The 20,086-nt window shown below is 38.9% G+C and overlaps 1 protein-coding gene across 5 annotated transcripts; it reads right to left on the bottom strand.

Moving 5' to 3' along the window:
- Positions 1–1,556: 1,556 nt before the first annotated feature.
- Positions 1,557–18,551, bottom strand: senp6 (SUMO1/sentrin specific peptidase 6). 5 transcript variants are annotated; one of them, XM_023952739.1, is made up of 23 exons: positions 18,416–18,551; positions 15,199–15,292; positions 13,629–13,686; positions 13,232–13,338; positions 11,749–11,901; positions 11,123–11,193; positions 10,575–10,666; positions 9,952–10,315; positions 9,074–9,315; positions 8,851–8,991; positions 7,810–7,843; positions 7,493–7,681; positions 7,207–7,400; positions 6,948–7,114; positions 6,046–6,162; positions 5,837–5,959; positions 5,667–5,759; positions 4,683–4,996; positions 4,436–4,521; positions 4,254–4,342; positions 4,055–4,123; positions 3,417–3,567; positions 1,557–2,324 (listed from the first exon to the last, which is right to left on the bottom strand). In XM_023952739.1, exons 1-23 carry the CDS (start codon positions 18,444–18,446, stop codon positions 2,091–2,093), a joined length of 3,213 nt encoding a protein of 1,070 aa, XP_023808507.1. In that variant the 5' UTR covers positions 18,447–18,551; the 3' UTR covers positions 1,557–2,090. The 5 variants fall into 5 exon arrangements, with proteins under 5 accessions (XP_023808507.1, XP_023808508.1, XP_023808506.1 ...); XM_023952740.1 differs by having other exon boundaries at positions 11,749–11,898; positions 18,416–18,550; XM_023952738.1 differs by having other exon boundaries at positions 11,749–11,898; positions 13,629–13,695; positions 18,416–18,550.
- Between the last annotated feature and the right edge of the window lie 1,535 nt (positions 18,552–20,086).

Here is a 20,086-nt window from a genome sequence, read left to right on the forward strand (position 1 = left end):
ACTTTTTCACTACTATGAGATTGTAATTTGTGGGTAATACTTCTTTGTCTTTTTTGTTTTTCTGTACTTTTACCACAGCTGTACTTTGGCCTCTTATGACTGTTTCTGCTATTTTTTTAAGGCATGTAAATCAATGCTTTGGTCTTTTTGATGAACTGTTAAACAGTTCCTGTCAGCCACTTCCACTCTGGCATTTCCTGGGTTTAGAAACCACAAATATTTTAACGATCAACATATCAACACTCCAAACACTAAGGTTGTTGGACAACGAGATGATCATTTCATAATAAATGAACTAGAACCAAAACCAGTTTTCCACAGGTTCACAACACTTGCTGGTCAACAGCAGCAGAGGGTCAAGACACAAAAAATTCTGCTCTACACTAACAGTAAAACCCCTATGTGTCTGCATATAAAACAACAAATCAGCATGTATGTCTTTTTTCTGTTTGTTATTCTTTTTTGTAGTTTTTCCTCTTTAGTTAAAGTTTTTTTACAACATTATTAATATTGTTGTTTGGGGGAGTGGTCTTTTTTGCTTTTTTTCCCTATAGTTTTATATATGATGTTCATTTGTGGTCTTTTTTTGGTCTGATTGTCACCGTTTATGGCCATGTGTGTCTATTCTGTAACTTGTTACTACCACCTATACCTATCAAGCCTTTTTTATCTCTTTTTCTATCAAAGATGAAACTAAAACATCAATTATGAAGAGAATTACAGGTATTTTTTCATACCTGTAAGAAGAATTGTCGGCTGTGAACAAAGAGTTGCATTGGAGGGAAAAATTAACTCTGGGATAAAAGAAAACAAAAAAAAGGTTTCTCTTCTGTTAGATATTGTTTGCCTTTGGACTCATCGTGAGAACATTCTCACAGGGAACGTCAACATCTAAGATTTGATTCATAACCTGATGACACTGCTTGAAGTCTTAGTTTTCTACAGTGAATAGAGGGACAGGTCAGTTGTAAATAGACACTCCCACTTTCTGATAAAATTCACCTTTATTCTGGTTGCACAAACCTAACAGTTTCGATTTGAATCTAAAAACAAATTTTTTTTGTTACATGAATTGATATTGTTGTCCAGCATTAAAGCTGATTCACGAGCATGGAAATTATTTTTTTTTACAAAGCAGCTGATGAGTTCCTATGAAAAATAAACACGTGACGCCAATGAGAGCATCAATGAAGAATCTCCAAGGCAAAAAAAGCACCTTTTATTTAACATCACAAAACAAAAAAGAAATTGAAATTTATGCAACCCAACCTAGACACCTAACTTCAGAGGAATACATTTTCATTTCCAGTTGCAACACAACTGCTTTGAATATGGTTTTGCATGTAAAAACATGCACATAAAAATTAGCACGTCCAGTCACAAGCAGGATTCTACAAACTTTAGTTATGCTTCATAAAAATGGTCATAAAAAATGAATGTCTGTGTAAAAGTTTTGCCTAAATCGATGTTTAAAGAAATAATCTCTAGAAGTTCTTAATAGAATGTAAATATTTGATTTTATCAATGATGGACAAATAAAAAGGCAGAGAAAGTACTTTTGCATTGAAGTTTGTTTTATTGTTGAAAATTCCTCCCATCGACAACAAGTAAGCAACTATATTTTCTTAAACGCTTAGCTGAAAGTCTGTTTTTTTTATCCCTAAAACAGCTTTTCTATTTTGTCTTGCAGATAGATGGAGTGTTAAGGGACAAATGCAAACATTCTTTCTCTTTATTCTTCCTCTCCTCTTCCTCAACACACCCCGAAAGCATCAAAATAATGCTCAACAATGCAAAGAATGAAACAGTATCTTCTGCACAGATCCTCTCAGAGAGCAGAACATCTATGAATATAACTTAACGGGTCACTTATGGAGAAGTCATAAAACAGTATTTTACAAAGGCAGCAGAAAACTCCAACATATTTACATTTTATGTCTTTAATACAAATATGAATATGTGTTTGCTTGTGGAAGCAGCGAGAGACCACGTGAGAAATGTTGTTGAGTGAAACCAGCAGCGTATGATCCAGTCCAGCCCAAGCGGGGCTCAGAGGGCAACATCCATGGTGATGGAGGGGTGTGGATATTTTAAGGGCTGATGACCATCTTTGACACCTTTCCTTTTAATTCAGAAGTCTCTTGAACGTCTGGCTCCTCAGAGGAGCCCAGAGGAGTTCCCTCCTGTTTTGACTCCAAGTTCAGTTCCTGTTGCTCCTGCAGTGTCAGGATCAGCTCTTTGATCTCCTCGCGTTTCGTCTTCATCCTCTGCTGAGGAAACCACTCGGACAAGTTCATGGGCAGATGGAAACGGGGAGGGGGATTCTAACAAAAAAAAGAAAAGTTGTTCTTGAATGCATCACAACTCCAATTTATAACTAAAATACATTTGAAGAAATGGTCATTAAAGTCCCGCTCTGATCATCATCTTTGATTGATTTTCCCAGTGGTCTTCTAATTATGATTATGCTGTTTTTAGCCTAAATCATACAATCTGTGTCGTTTTTTTGGGACATAGTTGCTGCAGAGCGACAGGATTGAACAAAAATTCACCTCTGAATCTGAACTGTGCTGGTGTGGAGTAAGCCTGCAGTAATTTCCCATCATGCTTTACACTCTCTTAGCCCCTCACACCCCCAACCTAACATTAGAAGTGCAACAAAAACAGCGAGCAATCATGGAGCTATCCAGCTGTATAGTTTAGATTCCGATTCCAGCACAGATGAGGAAAACAAAGACGTATGTGGATCCATTTGTCTGCAAGTGGATGCATCAGAATGAAGCAGAGCAGGGAGCTTGTGACCCGCCGATTGCAGCTTCTTTGTTACCTGGAATCTTTTTCAAACTGAATTTTTTTTTTTTAATCTGATCCATTCATTTTTTAATCCGTTTATTCCCTTTTGGGGTCACAGGGCTGCTGGAGCCTATCCCGGCCACTTGTGGGCGAAGGCAGGGGACACCCTGGACAGGTCGTCATTCTGTCACAGGGCCACAATCACACACCCACTCTCACACCTATGGACAATTCAGAGTTGCCAGTTAACCTATGAAGCATGATTTTGGACAGTGGGGGGAAGCCGAAATCCACGGAGAGAACCCACGCATGCACGGGGAGAACATGCAAACTCCACACAGAAAGCTCCCCCATTGATGTTCTGGTTCAGGTCCCCTAGCCGGGACTTGTACCGGGGGGCTTCTTGCTGTGAGGCAAGAGCGCTAACCACTGCGCCACAATTTGAATAAAGAAATACTCAGAAATGCATTTATAAGCTTGTTTTTTTTTCCAATGTGTCCCCGTCCTTAATAAAACTGCAACAAAAACATGCTAAAAACACTGAAAAAAAGGTTCATCTTGTTAATTGTGTAAACGGTTGAAAAAACAAACAAAAAAAAGAACAGGTTGGGGAAAGTTCTGACCTCGAAGAAGCTCTCCACATACTGCAGGACGTAGACCCCACAGTCGCTGAAGTTATCCTGCTGAGGCACACATGGACTGGAGCCCTTCATCACCTCCTTACTAAAACTTCGCTGGGTGCCTTTGCGCACCTCCCACTCCACCTCCAGGTACCTAAGGAGAACACACAAATGGGCACAAGCATTCTCATATGCACTCCTGTGAACGAGGGAAAGAAAACCATCTTAAAACAAGTCTAGATTTTTCTGTTTTGACTTCCAGGATGCCAACTTTGTATCCTTTTGCCTTTTATGGTAGAAGAATAATAGGGGCTTCAATAAATAAATAAATAGCAGATACTTTTACACCCATCTATTTATTCAAACAAATTCACACTGATACAGGATCAGCTTTGTTGCCTAACCTGACTCGCCAGAGGCAATAGTCTAGAGTCGTACCTTAAAATAATTTACATATGGTGGCCAGGAATTGAACTACCAACCCTATGGCTGAGAACTGGGTAATCTGTTCAAGTGCTTAAGGTAAGAGATGATGTTGCTTTGCTGTCAGAAGCAGTTCTAGTGGGTAAACTCGTCAACTACTTCTAAAGATGAGCCCAGCTGTGAAACCACACTGCGAGGGAGCAGCTGCAGACACTCACTCTCGGAGAGTTTTCACCACCGTGGACCTGGTGGGACCCCGTAGTGAGTCCATGATGAGAATACAAGGCCTGCAAAGAGAAACAACGATCACAGCAGGTGCAAAGATCCCTGCTAAATCAGGCACCTCCCAACCCCCCCAATCATAAAACATCAGTCCCCCCTCCCTGCAGGTCAAAGGCCCAAAATGCATTTACTAACTGTTTGAGGATTGTTGGTTTAGAGGCCAAACTAGAGACGTCGGAGGGGACTCCGTCTTCAGCCAGAGTGCCGTCTTCACTGCACTCATCCTGTAAACAAACAGGCAGACAAAACAACTGACTTACTGGATGGAACTCTGACTGCATGAAATGAAATGTACAAAGTGAAAAAAGGGAGAATACCTGACAGGAGCTTTGGTCGTCAGAGAAGGTGTAAGTGTCGTCTTCTTTTCCTGAACCATAGCATAGACTGATTCTGTGCAGCTCACCTTAAGGGACAAAGATAAGCAATTCCCCATAACTAATCAAGGTTTGTTTAATGATTAAAAGTCATGGATATTGTTTCTTAAAGCAGGGTTACTCATTAAAGCAAAGTGGTTGTGATAAAATGAAGAACATTCTGGATAATAAAGGGGGCGGGGTCACTAACTTGAGTAGTGCTGCTCGGGTTCAGCCTGGCTGTTGCCCAGCGACTCCTGAGCGTCCTCCGCAAAGTTCTCCGGGTTCAAGTTGCTCTGACCCTCTGCAGACCCACCCGGAGCCTCTGAGGACTCGAACTCTGACGGGCTGTCCAGGCAATCTCCATCTGGAGACAGGGGCCGGCAGTGGTCTGGGATGCTGTCCTCCGACTGGAAGTCCGCCACTGAGCCGGAAGCTGGCGTCGGGCCACAGTAAAGCGGGTTCTTGTCAAACACTGGACCTTCAAGGCCCGGAAAGCAGATGACTGCCAAGTACCAGTGAGCTCTGAGGAACAAGATCATAAGAACCAGTCACTGTAGCTTTGTACATTTTTTGTCAAATCTAAAATAAAACTGTTTTATATTTATTTTTTAACTTTTTAAAATCTATACATGGATTATTTTAACAGGTAGGTCTATGAACAATAGAAAACTGTTGAAGGAATTCCTGTATTTTTAATCAGCTAACAATCTTATTGCATTTGCATTAAAGACATGTACAAAACAAGAAATCATTTAAGACTACAGTAAAAATGAGCAAAACTAGATTTTGTGGTAAATGATCAGATAATTGTGGATAGGAATGAATTTTAGAAATATATATATATATATATATATAAAAATTGAATTGATCTTTACTTACTAATTGCTATTTGGTGGCCATGTTTTTTATGAAAAACAGGGATTTCTGTTTGTTTTAAAAACAAAATTGAACAATTTTACTTTTATAAATTTTAATTTGGCTTAAATTATTCACCGTTTTTTAATGTTCTTTTTTAAACAAAAAAAAAAGTTTTGGATTCAAACTAGAAACATAAATAAAAATGGGCTCTTTTCCCCTGCAGTGTGGATTCAAAATGGAATAAATTCAGTACTTTGGCAGTGAAACCCGCCTCCTAGGGAAACATTTGTTGGAGCAGCAAAGAAATGAGGCGTCAGTGAATAATCTCACTCACGATTCATTAATGGGAACAAAAATGAAGTCCTTCTGGAACAGATCCACATGTCGAGTCCACGTCTTTACCCTGTTGTGCTTTCTCTTCTGGATTCTGAGGAGAAAAAGGAATTTAGTTTGTGTAAAAATCCTTCCGTTCGGCCTATAAAAGCTTTCCACGTTGACACTCACGGCAGGCTGGTGGTATCTGTGGCGTTCCTGCGCTCTCTCTGGTTCAGTCTTTTGTAAAAAAACGAGCTGAACACGTGGATTCTTTGTGCATCGTCTTTTTTCAATTTCTCTAAAACTAAATATCTGACGGAGCAGAGCGACACTGTGTCAGGGCTGGCAATTTAAGACGAAAACTTTTCAAACGGTACAGCTTCACATCACATACTTACTTTAAATAAAAGTCTATGATAACATCATTTAGGAATTCACCATCATTAAGGCAGTGGAGGTCTTCGTTAGTTACCGTTATCCCACCTTTGGCTGGAGGGGGAGGGTAAACCATTAACCTGGAAGACAAACATTGACCTGAGTGGTGGTGGGACTGCAGACTTGCAGAATTCCTACTTCCAACTTTTCCTGCAGGTTCTTACCATAAAGTAGGGCAGGAAAAAAAAACAACACACTATTCATAAACATGTAATTTTCTGTGTATCGGTGTAACAAAATTGTCAAAAATAAGAAAAAAGATGAGGAATTCCTCAATACCCAGCCTGTTCAGGAAATAAGCTTTACTAGACTTTTCTAGATTCGAGGGTAAAAATACAACACATTAAATGCTCTTTATTACTGTGTTTGAAATTGTACTAATTAAACTCCCAAAAAACTTATTTTAGGAATGTTGACTGAGAATCTAGATCCACATCTAATCTTCTGTTCTGAACACTGTTCGCTGTTCAAACACAAACTTGTGTCTAAAGACAAACAACTGGCATCCCAAACCTTTTGAATGTTCTTCAAACAAAATCGTTAATTATGGCGTTCCACAAGGCTATGTACTCTCTTTCATAAAATTGCAGTTTAAGTTTCTATTCAACTATGTTACAAAGAAAAAACCTTCAAAATCTTTAGATGACAGATTTAGTTTGATGGATATTTCTATTTTCCTTAGTCTTAATAAATCAGAAACATTAATTATAAAGTGCCACATGGTTTTGCCTTTGAAACACTGATTTTCATTCAATACCCAAGCTTCCATAAAGTGACGATATTTCAAAGCAGAGGGTAAATTTCTATTAAAGCAACTGATTTGGTAATAAAGTTTCATAATCACAACGGCATAAAGGTCACTTACTTCACGATTGGTCCAGAGAAAGAGGGAGGCAGGTCAGTCATGTCTTCGTCTTCATCCTCAAAGTAAGACCTGGTCTGGCGGGTGGCCATCCGTGTTCGTCCAGCTATGCTTACCGGCGACACAGAGGGAACGTGGGTGAAGTTGGGAGAGTTTTGAACGGATTTTTCCTGCAGGATTTAGGACAGCAATAAAGATGATTAGATATTTAGACTGAAAAACCTCAGAGAATCTCATCACATGAGGGAATTAACAAACCGACCTTCTCGCTCTTCTGGCTCGATGATTTGTTGTAGTTCACCAGACGAACGTTGGCCTCATCAAACGTCAATTTGGTCGGGAAGTCACTGAGGTTGTTGGTTGTGCCTATCGCGGTCAAAATGTCCTCCAGGATAATCTGTTCCTTCAACGCTAGGCCGTTCTCGAAGATCAGAACAATATACTTCTCGTCTGACGCTGCAGGAAGAAGAGTTAGAAGAGCGTTGCTCTTTCTAGCTGTGTACCTCCATCCTGCACGTGGATTTGCGTGGACGCAGGGATGAACTCACCGTTCCCGTCGCAGTCGTACCAATGGCCTCCATTCTCCTTGGACATGTTGAGCTGCGTGCGCAGGCGGAGGCACTCTTTCGGGGTCGTTTGAAAGAACAAGACGGGAAGTTTCCGGACACAGCACCACTCGCAGAGAATGATCTCGGACGTCTGAAGGCAAACCTTCTCTATGCTGTCGTTCACCGGACCTGATGGTACACAAGCAACATGTCTTAGACATAATCCCACAAAACTAATCTATTGCACTACTCTGATAAAATACCTCAAAGCTATTTTAACAAAAGTCTTTAAACATAAAAACGATGATGCTGCTTACCTTGTGTTTCTAGCTGAATGTGGTCAATAGAAAACTAGAAGAAAAAGAAAAAACACTTCTTCATTCATGGGACTACCGGTAGTATTTAAACCATCGCACTAATACAAATTTCCATGTTCAATACATCTACATATAAAACATAAATTTATTTGTATTTTTTTTTTTGCTTAAAAACGCATATAAACCATCAAAGAGTTGACTAAATGACTGCTGATGTTTCCTTTTCCTGTAAGGACAGACTGGTATCAGCTTTACTCCTATTTTTGTTTTATTAAACCTATTTTATCATTTAACACTTAAAATAGTGAACCTCTGTGAAGTAGCTTAAACAAACAAGTTTAAATAGCGCAACTACCAACTAGAAAATATAGTTCACTGTTAACTAGTAATAATAGTGATAATTAGTCTTGTGAGAAAGTTTGCTGACTGTAGCGTCAGAACTCTTGAACATTTTTGATCCTAAGTCATTAATTTTTTTTAATGAATTCTTTCAAAGTTGTTGTTGTACATGATGATGTGTATTCATGACTACCTCACATCAATGTAACCAAGTTATTATTTCTGAGTGTTTTTAAGAAAACTTTACACTTTGTAGACTTTCGTCTCTCTGTTTAACTCTTTTTAGAGAATGTTAATGTTAATGTGTATTTTTTAATGTAGGTTTTTGTCTGAGTTTGGGCAAAATAAAAGAGAAACTTGCCGTCAGCTAAAATGTTTTTTTTAAAGAGTTATTGAGTCTGAATCTGCGATTCTCCTGCACTTTTACCTTCTGCTAAAACTAGTGCTGTATTCCGCTAGAATAGAATGTTGTGATCCGTTCACGATATTCACACTTCTAGTGGAGTATTTATCGGTGATAATAGGCTTGAAATGTATAGTGCTGATCATAATGATGAGAGTAAAATACATATCTGATCTCTGATGCAACATCCCATTCTGATGGGATTGGGACATCCCCATTCACTAGTTCACATCTTAAAGTCCTATTTCAGTTTCAATCTGGCACCTCAGAATTATTATTGAGATGATGAAAATACTCACAACTACAGGCTTTTTCACCATCCTCCGCAGGCTTCCTATTCTTATGCTCCGGCACTCCAGAATAATGCTGTCGCACCTGTTTGATGCGACTTTGGGCTTCTTGGTTCTTGGTGGAAGCTGCTCAGGGGGCTGATTTCCAAACTGTAAAAACCACAAAAACAAGGAGCTGCTTGGAACTTTTCTTCTAGTCTAGTCTTTTCAAACTAATCAAGTGGCTCCGCACCTGATCCTTCATCCGGGCTCTCCGTGGTATTGTGATCTTTATGTTGACATCTTCAAAGAACTCTGAGCCGATCTCTTCCTGAGCTTCGGTGCTCTTCACCTCCGCCTCCCCCCTGCCCCCGGAAGGCACCGGGGAAGAGTGTGCCGAGTCAGCAGGCCGAGGAGAAACACTGTCCAGTCTGTTGACACTTCCCGTACTGGCATTGTCGGCCTCATCCTCCTCCTCGTCGCTGGAAAGAACGACTTAAAACAACAGAAGAGATGGTGTTTACAGACATTCCTGCTTTTTCCTTTCCCAGTGGAGTGACCTATTAACCCTTTCTGCTTTCCGTTTCTCTGACTCAAACCATTTAAAGGAACTCTGATGAGGAGTTGCAACTGTTCTTCTTTTCGTGTTTTTTTTTTTGTTTATAATAAAGGCAAAACACGCCACATAGAATCATAGATGTTATGTTTAAAAAGGGTGACCTAAACTAATTTAGTGTCATGTGAAAATGAAAAAAAAAAGATCCTAATTTATCGTTTCTGCGTAGTACAGAGGTTTGTATAAAAAGATGATTTTAGATGATTTGTGTTTTGTCTTTTTCCTGAAGTGCTTCGACACCGAACAATACAGGCTTCTAAATAGTAGATTAAATCCTAGAAAAATGCCTTTATAATATATATAAATTAGTATCAAAGTGCAGAACATAACCTTAGTTTTAAGAGAAATCCCCCTCACACATCCTAAAACAGAAATAAATGAGGGCTAGACAAAAAAATTAAAGAGCAGAGACAAAAGTTTCAACATTGTTTGACTCTACATACAAAACTTCCACAGTTTATTAGGTCAAAGGAAAAAAAGAAGTTACACCCCTGATGTTTCTCCTCTTGACTTACTGGGATCATTGAGCTGGTGCTGCTTCACCGCCGCCGTCCTCTTCCCCGACGCCCTGCCCAACACAGCTGACGCGCCGTCATCTGAAGGTAACTGGGATCCCAGCATGCTCGTGGCGCGCACAGGTACGGCCTCCCCGCCGGGTATCTTAATGGTAGTACCCGGTTTGCAAAAGCTCTGCTGAAGGCTGTTCGGACTGCGGGAGGTTTGGGGTCTTATTGGAGGTCTGGGGGTCAAAGACGACAACGTGGCCGGCTGACTGGGGATTAGTGATGCGCTGCTCCTGCAGTTATGACACTTGGTACTGTCCTCGCTTGGCTTGTTGCACTTCAGGCACACTGCATAGTAGACAGTCGACTGTGGAGCCTGTCAAAATAAAAGAACCGCAGTTTAGCTAAGGATATTTTCAGTCTGAGCACTAAACAACACAGAATTTGTCCAACTTCATTAAAGTATAGGCACATTGTTTCAAACAGTGCAGTTTAGTCATGGAGCCTGAACACATTTCTGCCTCTAAACAACAAAGCAAAATGTGATCTGAGAAAGTGTCAAATATTTAGCTGCAATTCAGTAACTGTACACTGACCCAACTGAACAGAAAACAACAAATAAGGACTCATTTTACCTCTGCTTGTTTGACCGGTGTGGAAGAGTTAGAGACGTCCAACGGCTTCCTCCTCTGCAGGATTCGACGTTTTATATTTAAGGTCTCCTCTTCTGAAAGGTTGGAAAGAAAATCCTCTTACAAAGATGCTGAAACTGAAGAATCTAATGGTTCCCATAGAGCTTCCAAATTTAAAACAAGCTGCACCAACTGTACAAACTGAGTTTTTTTTACTAACAAGCCTATGTAGGGAAGTTCTTTTAAAAAATTAACCTTTTTATAATAATGGATTAGAGCTTTTTCTTGTTGCTCAAAGCGCTTACAATGGGTCTATTATTCATTCACTTATAACCTATTGATCTGTCAAATATCTTCCTTTCTCAGTTATGACGTAGTAAAGTAGTTTATGTCTAAAAATCACACCAGTCAGAGTGGGAAGCCTAAAAAAAGAGTCTTTGATGCTTATGATAATAATATAAAATAATATATGAACTGTAAAGAAGGAAGTGTGCACAAAGTGAACCACCAGCTCTTATGCATTTGCTGTCATAAATGTGCTCTAGTATTACCTGGGCTCTCTTGGCAGGTGAGGACGATGCTGTCCACTTCTACGTTTTGCTGTGAGGGTGAAAAGTCATTTCTGCAGAAAGACAAAGGCATTTATTTAAAGGACAAATACCCTTTTTGGTTTTATTTCAAACTGTGCATCAAATGTTGCTTTTCCTGGTAAAAAATAAAACATTTTTCCAAACTGACTTTGACCCAGCTTTTGCTGAACATGCAAACTATCATGTTTTTTCAAACTATAGGCGCAATGTTGGAGATTGAACGCCTATTTTGTATATTTGCACCAGATTATTGAAACTAAACAGTCCAATACTGGGTTTTAACTACGTTGTTCAGTTGGAAAACCAAACAATACTCTCACTTTTTCCTTTCATTATGTTGAAGGACAGTACACTCTGCTGAGCTCCTGACTACAGTACCCATAATGCACCAATAGTTTACCAAAAGCTCATAACCTGAATGTGGGTTTGGATAAAACTTTAGGTTGATCCTAAAAAAATATAATGCCTGCACGAAACCAGGTTTCACTTGTACTGCAACTGAAGCAACATTTTAATAAAGTAGTGCAACACTCCCACACAGCTTTAAACCTTGGCTGCTATTTTCATCTCCTGCCTGCCTGTCTTACCTTTGGACGGGCTTCTTCACAGCTGATGGCAGCTGAGCGTGCTGAAAGTGCCGGCCTTGTAAAAAGATTCCTTGAGGAGGTGGAGTGAAGACGTAGTAACTTGCTCCGTTGTGTGTTGGAGACGGCGTTGCTGCTGCAAGCGGAACATCACTGCTGCAGCAAAGACCATTTTTTGTTTCAAGATTACGCAACACACACTGAATATGAAACCTCTAATCAATTACATTTGAAATATTACCCAGCCAACATGCGAGCATAGAAGTGTTTGAGGTGGAAGTAGACTAAAAAAAAAGGTCAAAATGTGGTTCCCACCAATATTCCAGCCCTATAATATTCCAGCCCAGACGGATCACATTGGACCCCGTGGACAATCCCACACCGGACCTACTGCTGCAGAACTACTCCACTGATTTAAAAAATTCACAAATATGTTTCCACTTTAACTCAATTCCATTAAAATCCCACTCCAACTATATTTGTCTATTGTAAAATTGTTCCCCAGTGGTGTTTAATTATGATTATGTTGTTTTTAGCCATTATTTAAAAAAACGTATTGTTTTCTGGGACATAGTTTCTGCAGAGCGGCAGGACTGCATTAGAACATCACCTCTGAGTTGTGAGCAGGACTGTTGAAGCAGAAGTAACCCGAATTTGATACACTATAATTACTTTGCTTGGACTCGCTCCCACTAGCTTACAGCCCCCTCAAGACCCCAAGCTAACATTAGTGTGGCAGAAAAAAACGGCGAGCAACATCAAAGCTATCAGAGCCAGTTTCCAGCTCAGACGAGGAAAACAAAGACGCACATGGATCTAGTCTGCAGAAGGAGACTCTTGCGTATTTCTTTCAGGACTTACTCAGACATGCACTTCTAATCTTAAATTCTTTTATTTATAAATATCCTCCATTGTGAGAAAAATGAACAAGAACGTGTTAAAAACACCAAATGTAACTGTTGAGTTTCCAATCAAAAAAACAATATTGATTGGTTATGGAAAGAATTTCACATATCTAGTGATTTATCCTTCACAAAAGTGAAACTTTGATCAGTAAAATAATAAATTTGTACATTAAAAAGTACAGAATGTTATTTCACAGCTTTCATAAATCAATGTGAGAGACGATCAAAGTGATTGACCAACTTTATTGAACCCAAATCAGCCAGGACTGTTGTATAAACCCACAGTTAAACCATATGTGCCGCCCACTGAAATGCAACCTGGGTAGTGAAAGCATTTTTTTATTTACCACGTCGGATCCAAAGCTAACCAAATCGAGTAACCTGACGGAGATCTGAAAGATGAAACTGTAACTTCCTATTCACTTTAACTGTATGACTGAAAACTGCTGTGACAATTCAGGCAAGGCTACTTTGCTACACATCAAGTGTTTTTATAGAAAAGAAAACAGAATTAAATTTAAAAAAAAGAGATAAACCTTCCTTGAAGAGAGAATCTAGAAACCGAAAAAAGACAAACATACCTGATTCTTTTGGGAGTCAGCTTGTTCAGAGGCCTCATGTGATTATTTGTCCTCTTCTCGTAGGTTCTTATGGAGTTGGAGGAACTGAAGTGCCTTAAAGATGGAGACTAAAACAAAATGTTCAAGTGTTAAGAAAAACGTCATCTCAGAGGAAACAAATCCTCCTTTAAAAAGGAGGGACTATATTATTTTCAGACAATGTTATGGAGAGTTTTACTTGTTTTGTGGTTTAAATATTCACCTGCTAACATGGGCTTTATAAAACACAAAAAAAGGTCAAACTGACATCATCCTTACAGATGATATCAAGCCGTAGCCGCCCAAATGAACCCCTAGAGGTTTTATCCAACAGACTGGAGTGTCCTGGCTTCATCGGCCTCCAACTCTACAGACTCACCTTTTTCTCATCAGGGGAGGTGGGCTGCTGCATCTCCTTCACGCTGATCACGCTCGCGCTGACCGATCAAGAAGGAAAAGAACAAAGCTAGGTCATGAGAGTGCACTCCAGCTCCATGCATCTGATCTGGTGCGGCGGATTTTTATGAAAAAACAATCACCTTTTATCATCTAAACCCAAGTACTTTGGGTCATGGTTACGATACTTGTAATACTTTATTGATTTTGCTTTTAATCTTGAAAACTAAAGCTGTAAATTGAAAAAACATCCAGAAACACTAACATTTTCCACATTCCATTTTTAGGTAGAGTTCTATCCAAAAAAAATTAATAAATCTGTTCACTAAGAGAGTTAACATTTTTTTCTAATCCAATTTCTTCAAAGCTGCATTGAAAGGAGATAATTTACAAAAAGGAGAAAAGGATTTAAAACATTTAGATTGTAGTTGGAGGTGAGGTAAGACTAAAATGAGGAAAAGAGGAAACCAAAAAAAAAGACTACTTAAAGTCAAATCGATCTCAAACTTCATAAAAGAAACATCAAATCTACACACAAAATAATCTGCAAATTACCTTCAAGCATGTTAACTGCACCCTCTTATTTGGTGCTTCCTTTGGCTTCTCATCTTCTTAGTAAATTAAAAGCCATGATCTGAATTTCTTTTTGTTTTCTTTGCATCATGCTAGATTCGAGGTTTTAAACTTTTTTAAATTTGTTTTCAGTGTTGCGGCGAATACTAGTTCAGTCTTAAACGTTGTAAATTGTCGTACAGTTCTGAAAATGCAGATTGTAATTTATAGATTATTAAAACTGCAGCTACATGTTTTAGTCCAGCTATTTTAATCTGTAAGAGAAACAAACGTTGTAAAGACCCACTCCGATGAAAAAGATGTTTCGTCTGTAACATGTTCACGTGTCATTTTTCTCACGGTAAAGGACATATATTAAAAAAAAATTCATCTTAAATTTGGATTTCTGAGTATTTTTTATTAAAAGCTTTGTGAATCAGGAGCAGAAGAAAAAATGCTCCCTGCTCCACTCCATTCTGATAATCCACTGTCAGACAAATAGATCCATATACGTCTTTGTTTTCCTCGTCTGAGCTGGAATCTGGATCTAAACTGTACGGCTGGATAGCTCCAATACTGCTCACCATTTGTTTTGTACTGCTAATATTATTTTGAGATTGTGAGGGGCTGTAAGCTAGCGGGAGAGAGTATAAACAAAGGGATGATGGGAAATGAGGGCACGCATGCTCCACACTAACAGTCCCATCCACATCTCAGAGGTCAATTAGTAAAGAACTCCTGCTGGTCTGCAGAAACTATGTCCTAGAAAACAGCAAAGGCTTTTTGATTTAGGCTAAAAACACCATCAGCATAATTAAGAGACCACCGGGAATGCCGTTTCAGCAGAAGATCGGAGTGGAACTTGAAAAGAGAAGCAGGATAATGATCATAGAGCCTCTGCTCCATAACAGAGGTGTCAGAAGGACATGTCTTCTCTGCATGTGTGCTGGTAGAGTGATGCGGTGCAGCGTCTGAAATGGAGGCCAGGAGAAGATGCTTACTCGTTTAGCTTTTCTTCGTCACTGTCACTAGGGGGAGAAAAGCTCCAGCTGTGCTTGAAGCCTCCATCTCGCCTGGTCTCTGATCTATCCAGGGCTTGAATTGAATAATAGCTCACAGAGTTAGAAACTCACATCAGTGCAGGGACACAAACACACAAGCATCAGCTCAAACCATCATTTGACAGAAGCTTGAGGGCCGAACATTTCAACAATCAGAAATGTTAAAAGAAAAAACAGCTGCAACCGCAAAAAAATATATATACACTTGTGTCACCGCAATAAACTTCAAATATCCTGGGCTTTTATTTTGTTATTTAAATGTTACGCACATAGCTGATCAGCTGCTTGGTCGATTCTATGCCAAACATTTCTTAACCAAAAAAATGACTAATTTTACAAACTAAAAGACCTTTGATTCATAATTGTTTAATTGCACAAGTGTAATTTGGTGCTAAAACCCCCATTCACCATTCCCCGGAAGACACAACGCAGTTCCCAAACCAGCAGAGAGATCCGATCTGTTGGTTAGCCACAGATTCTCTTGAGGAGATCTGATTCTCTCTGCGTGTCAAAGCAGAAGCTGGGATCACAAATTCAGGTAAACAAGCTGGTGGCCCCTCCTGCTTCACATGGCAGATGTGTGACAGAGGTCAGGAATGGACAGAAATGTTGCACAACAGTGCAACTCGCACACAAACTGGGCAGTGAGGACAAAAGCCGGTTTACAGAGTCAGGCGAATGTCTGATGTAAAATGTATATTAATATTTTAATGGCCATTCATACACTGAATATAACTTTTTAAGATTTACAATCATTTAATTATACATGTGATGTGTTTTTCTATCAGTAACTATTTTAATTTCCTTTACTTTTGGCAACAAGAGAGAAAAGTCCCTTTCAAAATAAAATACACCCCGTGTCAAAAAGACCCTCCTGCTGACATAAATGTCAGAAGTGGAGTCAAACACGGCATGATGATATTACAGAGCTTTCATCCTTTTTTCTTCTTTCATTATTTTTTTACCTAAATACAAAGATATACTTGAACTTTGCTCTGAACTGTGTCTTAAGCCTAATCTAAGAATAAATCACTCTGACAATAGATTAAACTTTTGACCATAATTCTGCTTAAACTAACGTCAATGAAAAAACTTTGGTAAATTAAACAATTCAACCCAAACTACAAAAACAAACATTTATATCTATTGTTATCATTTTTCTTCAAAGCCAGAGAACTCCAGAGCTTCAGGTTGCCGACTCCTGGACATTTGCACAGCAAGATGCCACAAACTAATGGGGAAAAAAAATCCCATCTGCTTTATAGAATATAGTTACAATTTCATGGAAGAGCTACTGGGTTTGTTCCATCTGTGACCTCAACGACCCCCCCATGCATAACCACGTTAATGCAGGTCATCCGGCTGGCTGCAGGCTCAGCAGGTAAACAATACTTAAACCTCCTCTCTGCAGGAACCACTTCCCCTTTACTATTGCACGTTTGTTGCTGAAGCAAAGACATTAAAAGCCTTTTCAGTTTTCAAAACCATAGTTTTGAGCTCCAAGGCTTTTTCTCCTCTAGCATAATGGCTGCACAGCTGCTGTTAGGGGTTAGTAGACACTGTGGTGGGGAAAAATAGGATCAGGTATGGAAGAATAAAAAAGAAAAAAATGCTAGAGCGAGTTGCTATGGAAACGTCAGGTTTTTGCTCCGTTCTTCAGCTACTTCAATCCATCCATCAGTCTGGTTTAGAACAACTAAGGGGGGTATTTTTTTATTCCTCCCAAGTTTCATAGGGTCCATTTGGTCTGAAGAGCCAACTAACTGCACAAGTTCCTGGTCTCATTCTAAATCGATCCTCTATTTGTCGTGAGCAACCACTACATCGACAAAGTATGCCCACAATTGACTCATTTTAATCACGACTGCCCTGAAAGTTTTGCAAAATACAAAACTCATCTTTATATAAGTAGAAGCTTTTTATTTTAAAAAGAAAAAGCAAACAACAAATTCCAGGGTTTGAAATAATAATGACCAGACTCATTTCTGTTTTTCTTTTTCACAATGTGATCATCTTGTCTTCCCATGTTTTTCAGTTGGTCTAAATTTAGGAGAAAGAAAAACTTTAGGGAAGAATTAAAATATTTAATATGCAGAAAGTAAGGAATTCAAATGAGAGACATTAAACTCGAAAAATAAACTATTAGGGAAGGAGCCTTTTTTTTCTATTTTAGAAATGAACAATGATGAGGTCATCTATTCCAGAATATCAAAAACCCTAGAAAGTTTTAATTCCTCAAACTTTTTCCATATGGCATGTTTTGTGTCCTGGCCCCTCACTAAAAAGTGATTTAAAAAAAAACAGCTTTTATAGCAAATCATCATTACAGCTAATATAATAAGAAAATTCACGCTTCAACTAAGTTCAGCCCTCATCAAAATCAATGGGTTTCAACTTTGACCCCTTCAGTTTCTGTTCTGAAACTTCTTAAGCTAGCTCAGAAATCTTAAGTTGTGTTTGACATAATTGGAATCCATAACCAACCACAACAGATACATACATAGAGGTTTGGATGTCATTTATATTGAATTATTCTTTTGAGAAAAAAGTTTCAAATATAAAAATCGTTAACAAAAACGCAGCAAAACAAGTAGTTGCCAATGTTTACATTTGGTACCATAATAAGCTATAAAAAAGTGTAGCTTGGTCGTTAGCATCTTGCTCGGGTGTCACGTCCATGTCTTCACTTCTTTGTGACCGTTGGGCGAATGTTGGCGCATTTTTCTGCGTTGGATGAGCGTTTTTCTGGTGGCTAGCTGGTTGCAATTACAGGAAGGCCCGTTTCTGCTGGCTACGTCCAGCTCTCACATTGCAAACTCAGCTAACGTCAGCGATACACGGGCTAGCATAGGGGAGGATCTACCTAAAAGCCAACCGCACCACCTCGCCACTATCTCCAGTGCCTTTCCAGGCTGGAACTTGTAGAGCCACCATCGTTCCAGCAGTGCTCACTTTACCCCCCAATTCTGCTGTGTGAAAGGAGTGGATTGTCAACTATGTGGGGCTAACAAGCGTTAGCAGACTTGGATGCACACATATTTTGGACCGATCACCGTTGACACCAGGACACCCAGAACCTGCATCAGCAAAGCAGGAATCGGGCGGATAAAACGGCGTGTGGCCGGCCCAAAGCTGGGGATAGAGTGTCACAGCTTACCTTCGAGGAAAAAGCTTCTATTGTGGGCCATGTTTATGTCATGTTCTGCCTCGTATGTAATCCTAGCTCATCAGCGACTGAGACAGCAAAGAGGCGCTATGAAGCGGAGTCCAGCGCCTCTGCCTTAGAGCGGAAATAGACGTCACTACCGGAAATGTCATAGCCCAAATTCAAAATAAAACTCAAATTAAACCAAATTTCTTTGGGAAATAATTAATTTATCATTTTTAATCCTAAATTGTAATTTTATTTCAAATTTAATTCTCGTTATTTCGCTTCGTTGTTTTATGTAAGTTGACTACAGAAGGTATTGTTAAAAAATGTTATAATGTGATTTTTGTTGTATTTGAAGATATGTGTATATATTTTATAATTGTGTATTTGTATATACGTATAATATATAATACATATATGTATATATTATATTATTGTATTTTTTTTGTTATTTTATTCATGAGAAACAGTCTAAATTTCAGTGTTTGTTCAATGTGGGAGGAAGTAGCGTTTTTTTTTTTCGAGAAAATAACAGTTCTTTTTGTGAGATCAATATAGAAACATTTGATGATTTGTTTTTTTAATGTCTAAATGTAAATAGATTTTAGGAAGACTGTTGTTGTCGGTGCTGTACAAAGTTCCGTATCCTTATTCAATTACAAACAAATTTTTTTTAAAGGTATTATTTAGAGTAGTTTTTGGTGATAAATTATTTGATGTAGCATTTAATGTTTAATTAAAATCTGGGAAATGTTTATTTTACAACAGCAGCTTCTTAGAAATCAGACCATTATTTAACTCATTCCATAAAGAGATCTGTTTATATTTTAAATCACTAAAGTTTACGAAAAACAAAAATCCAAGAAACCTGTCATTGAAAAAACCATGCTGTATGACAATCTCTAGTATTATAGCATGACCTTTGTATTAGACCACAACCCTAATTTTATTTCATTTATTTTTTCAGTTTTATTTATTTCTGTTCTATCCATGTGCATATATGTGTGTAATCTTTTGAAGCTCTAATAAAAAAAAATAAAAAACTTTAACCCTTGTGCTATCTTAGATGACCCCACCCTTAGATTGACGTGTTCTTCCTACCATGACAAAGGTGGATAAAGGTGGAAAGATTTCATGTAATCCATGGACACCAGTGAAGATCACAAATCATTGAAGAAAAAAGGTTCAGAGCCCTGTCTAGTGGGTCCAGATGACCCGACTCCCAATGTTAAAGTGCCTAGGATAGCACAAGGGTTAATGGTGGGGGACCTGGTCGCAGACAAGAGAGCGGCGTAACATCATCAGCCAAAAATGGAAGTTCAACAAGTTTTCAGATGTGTGGCAACCTTTATTCAAACTTTTTCAAGAGAATAAATGGTTTAGTGCTCAACATGAGCTTAAAACGGGGCAAAAAGGGCAGTCATTTCATTCCTTTGAAGAATAGGATATTAAAATAGTATTCAGACACCAATGGTGTTCTATGGGGTTCAGGTCAGGACTCTGTGCAGGAGACGCCGTCTCTGGAGTGATGAATAACGCTTTTACATCTGGAAATCTGATGGATGAGTCTGGGTTTGGAGGTTGCCAGGACAACGGAACATTTTGGACTGCATTCTCCAGGTGTGAAATTTGGTGTGGGATGTGGGAATTATGCTGTGGGGCTGCTTTTCAGGACTT

Source organism: Oryzias latipes, chromosome 24 (assembly GCF_002234675.1).
Source record: "Oryzias latipes chromosome 24, ASM223467v1".
Taxonomy (NCBI): Eukaryota; Metazoa; Chordata; class Actinopteri; order Beloniformes; family Adrianichthyidae; genus Oryzias; species Oryzias latipes.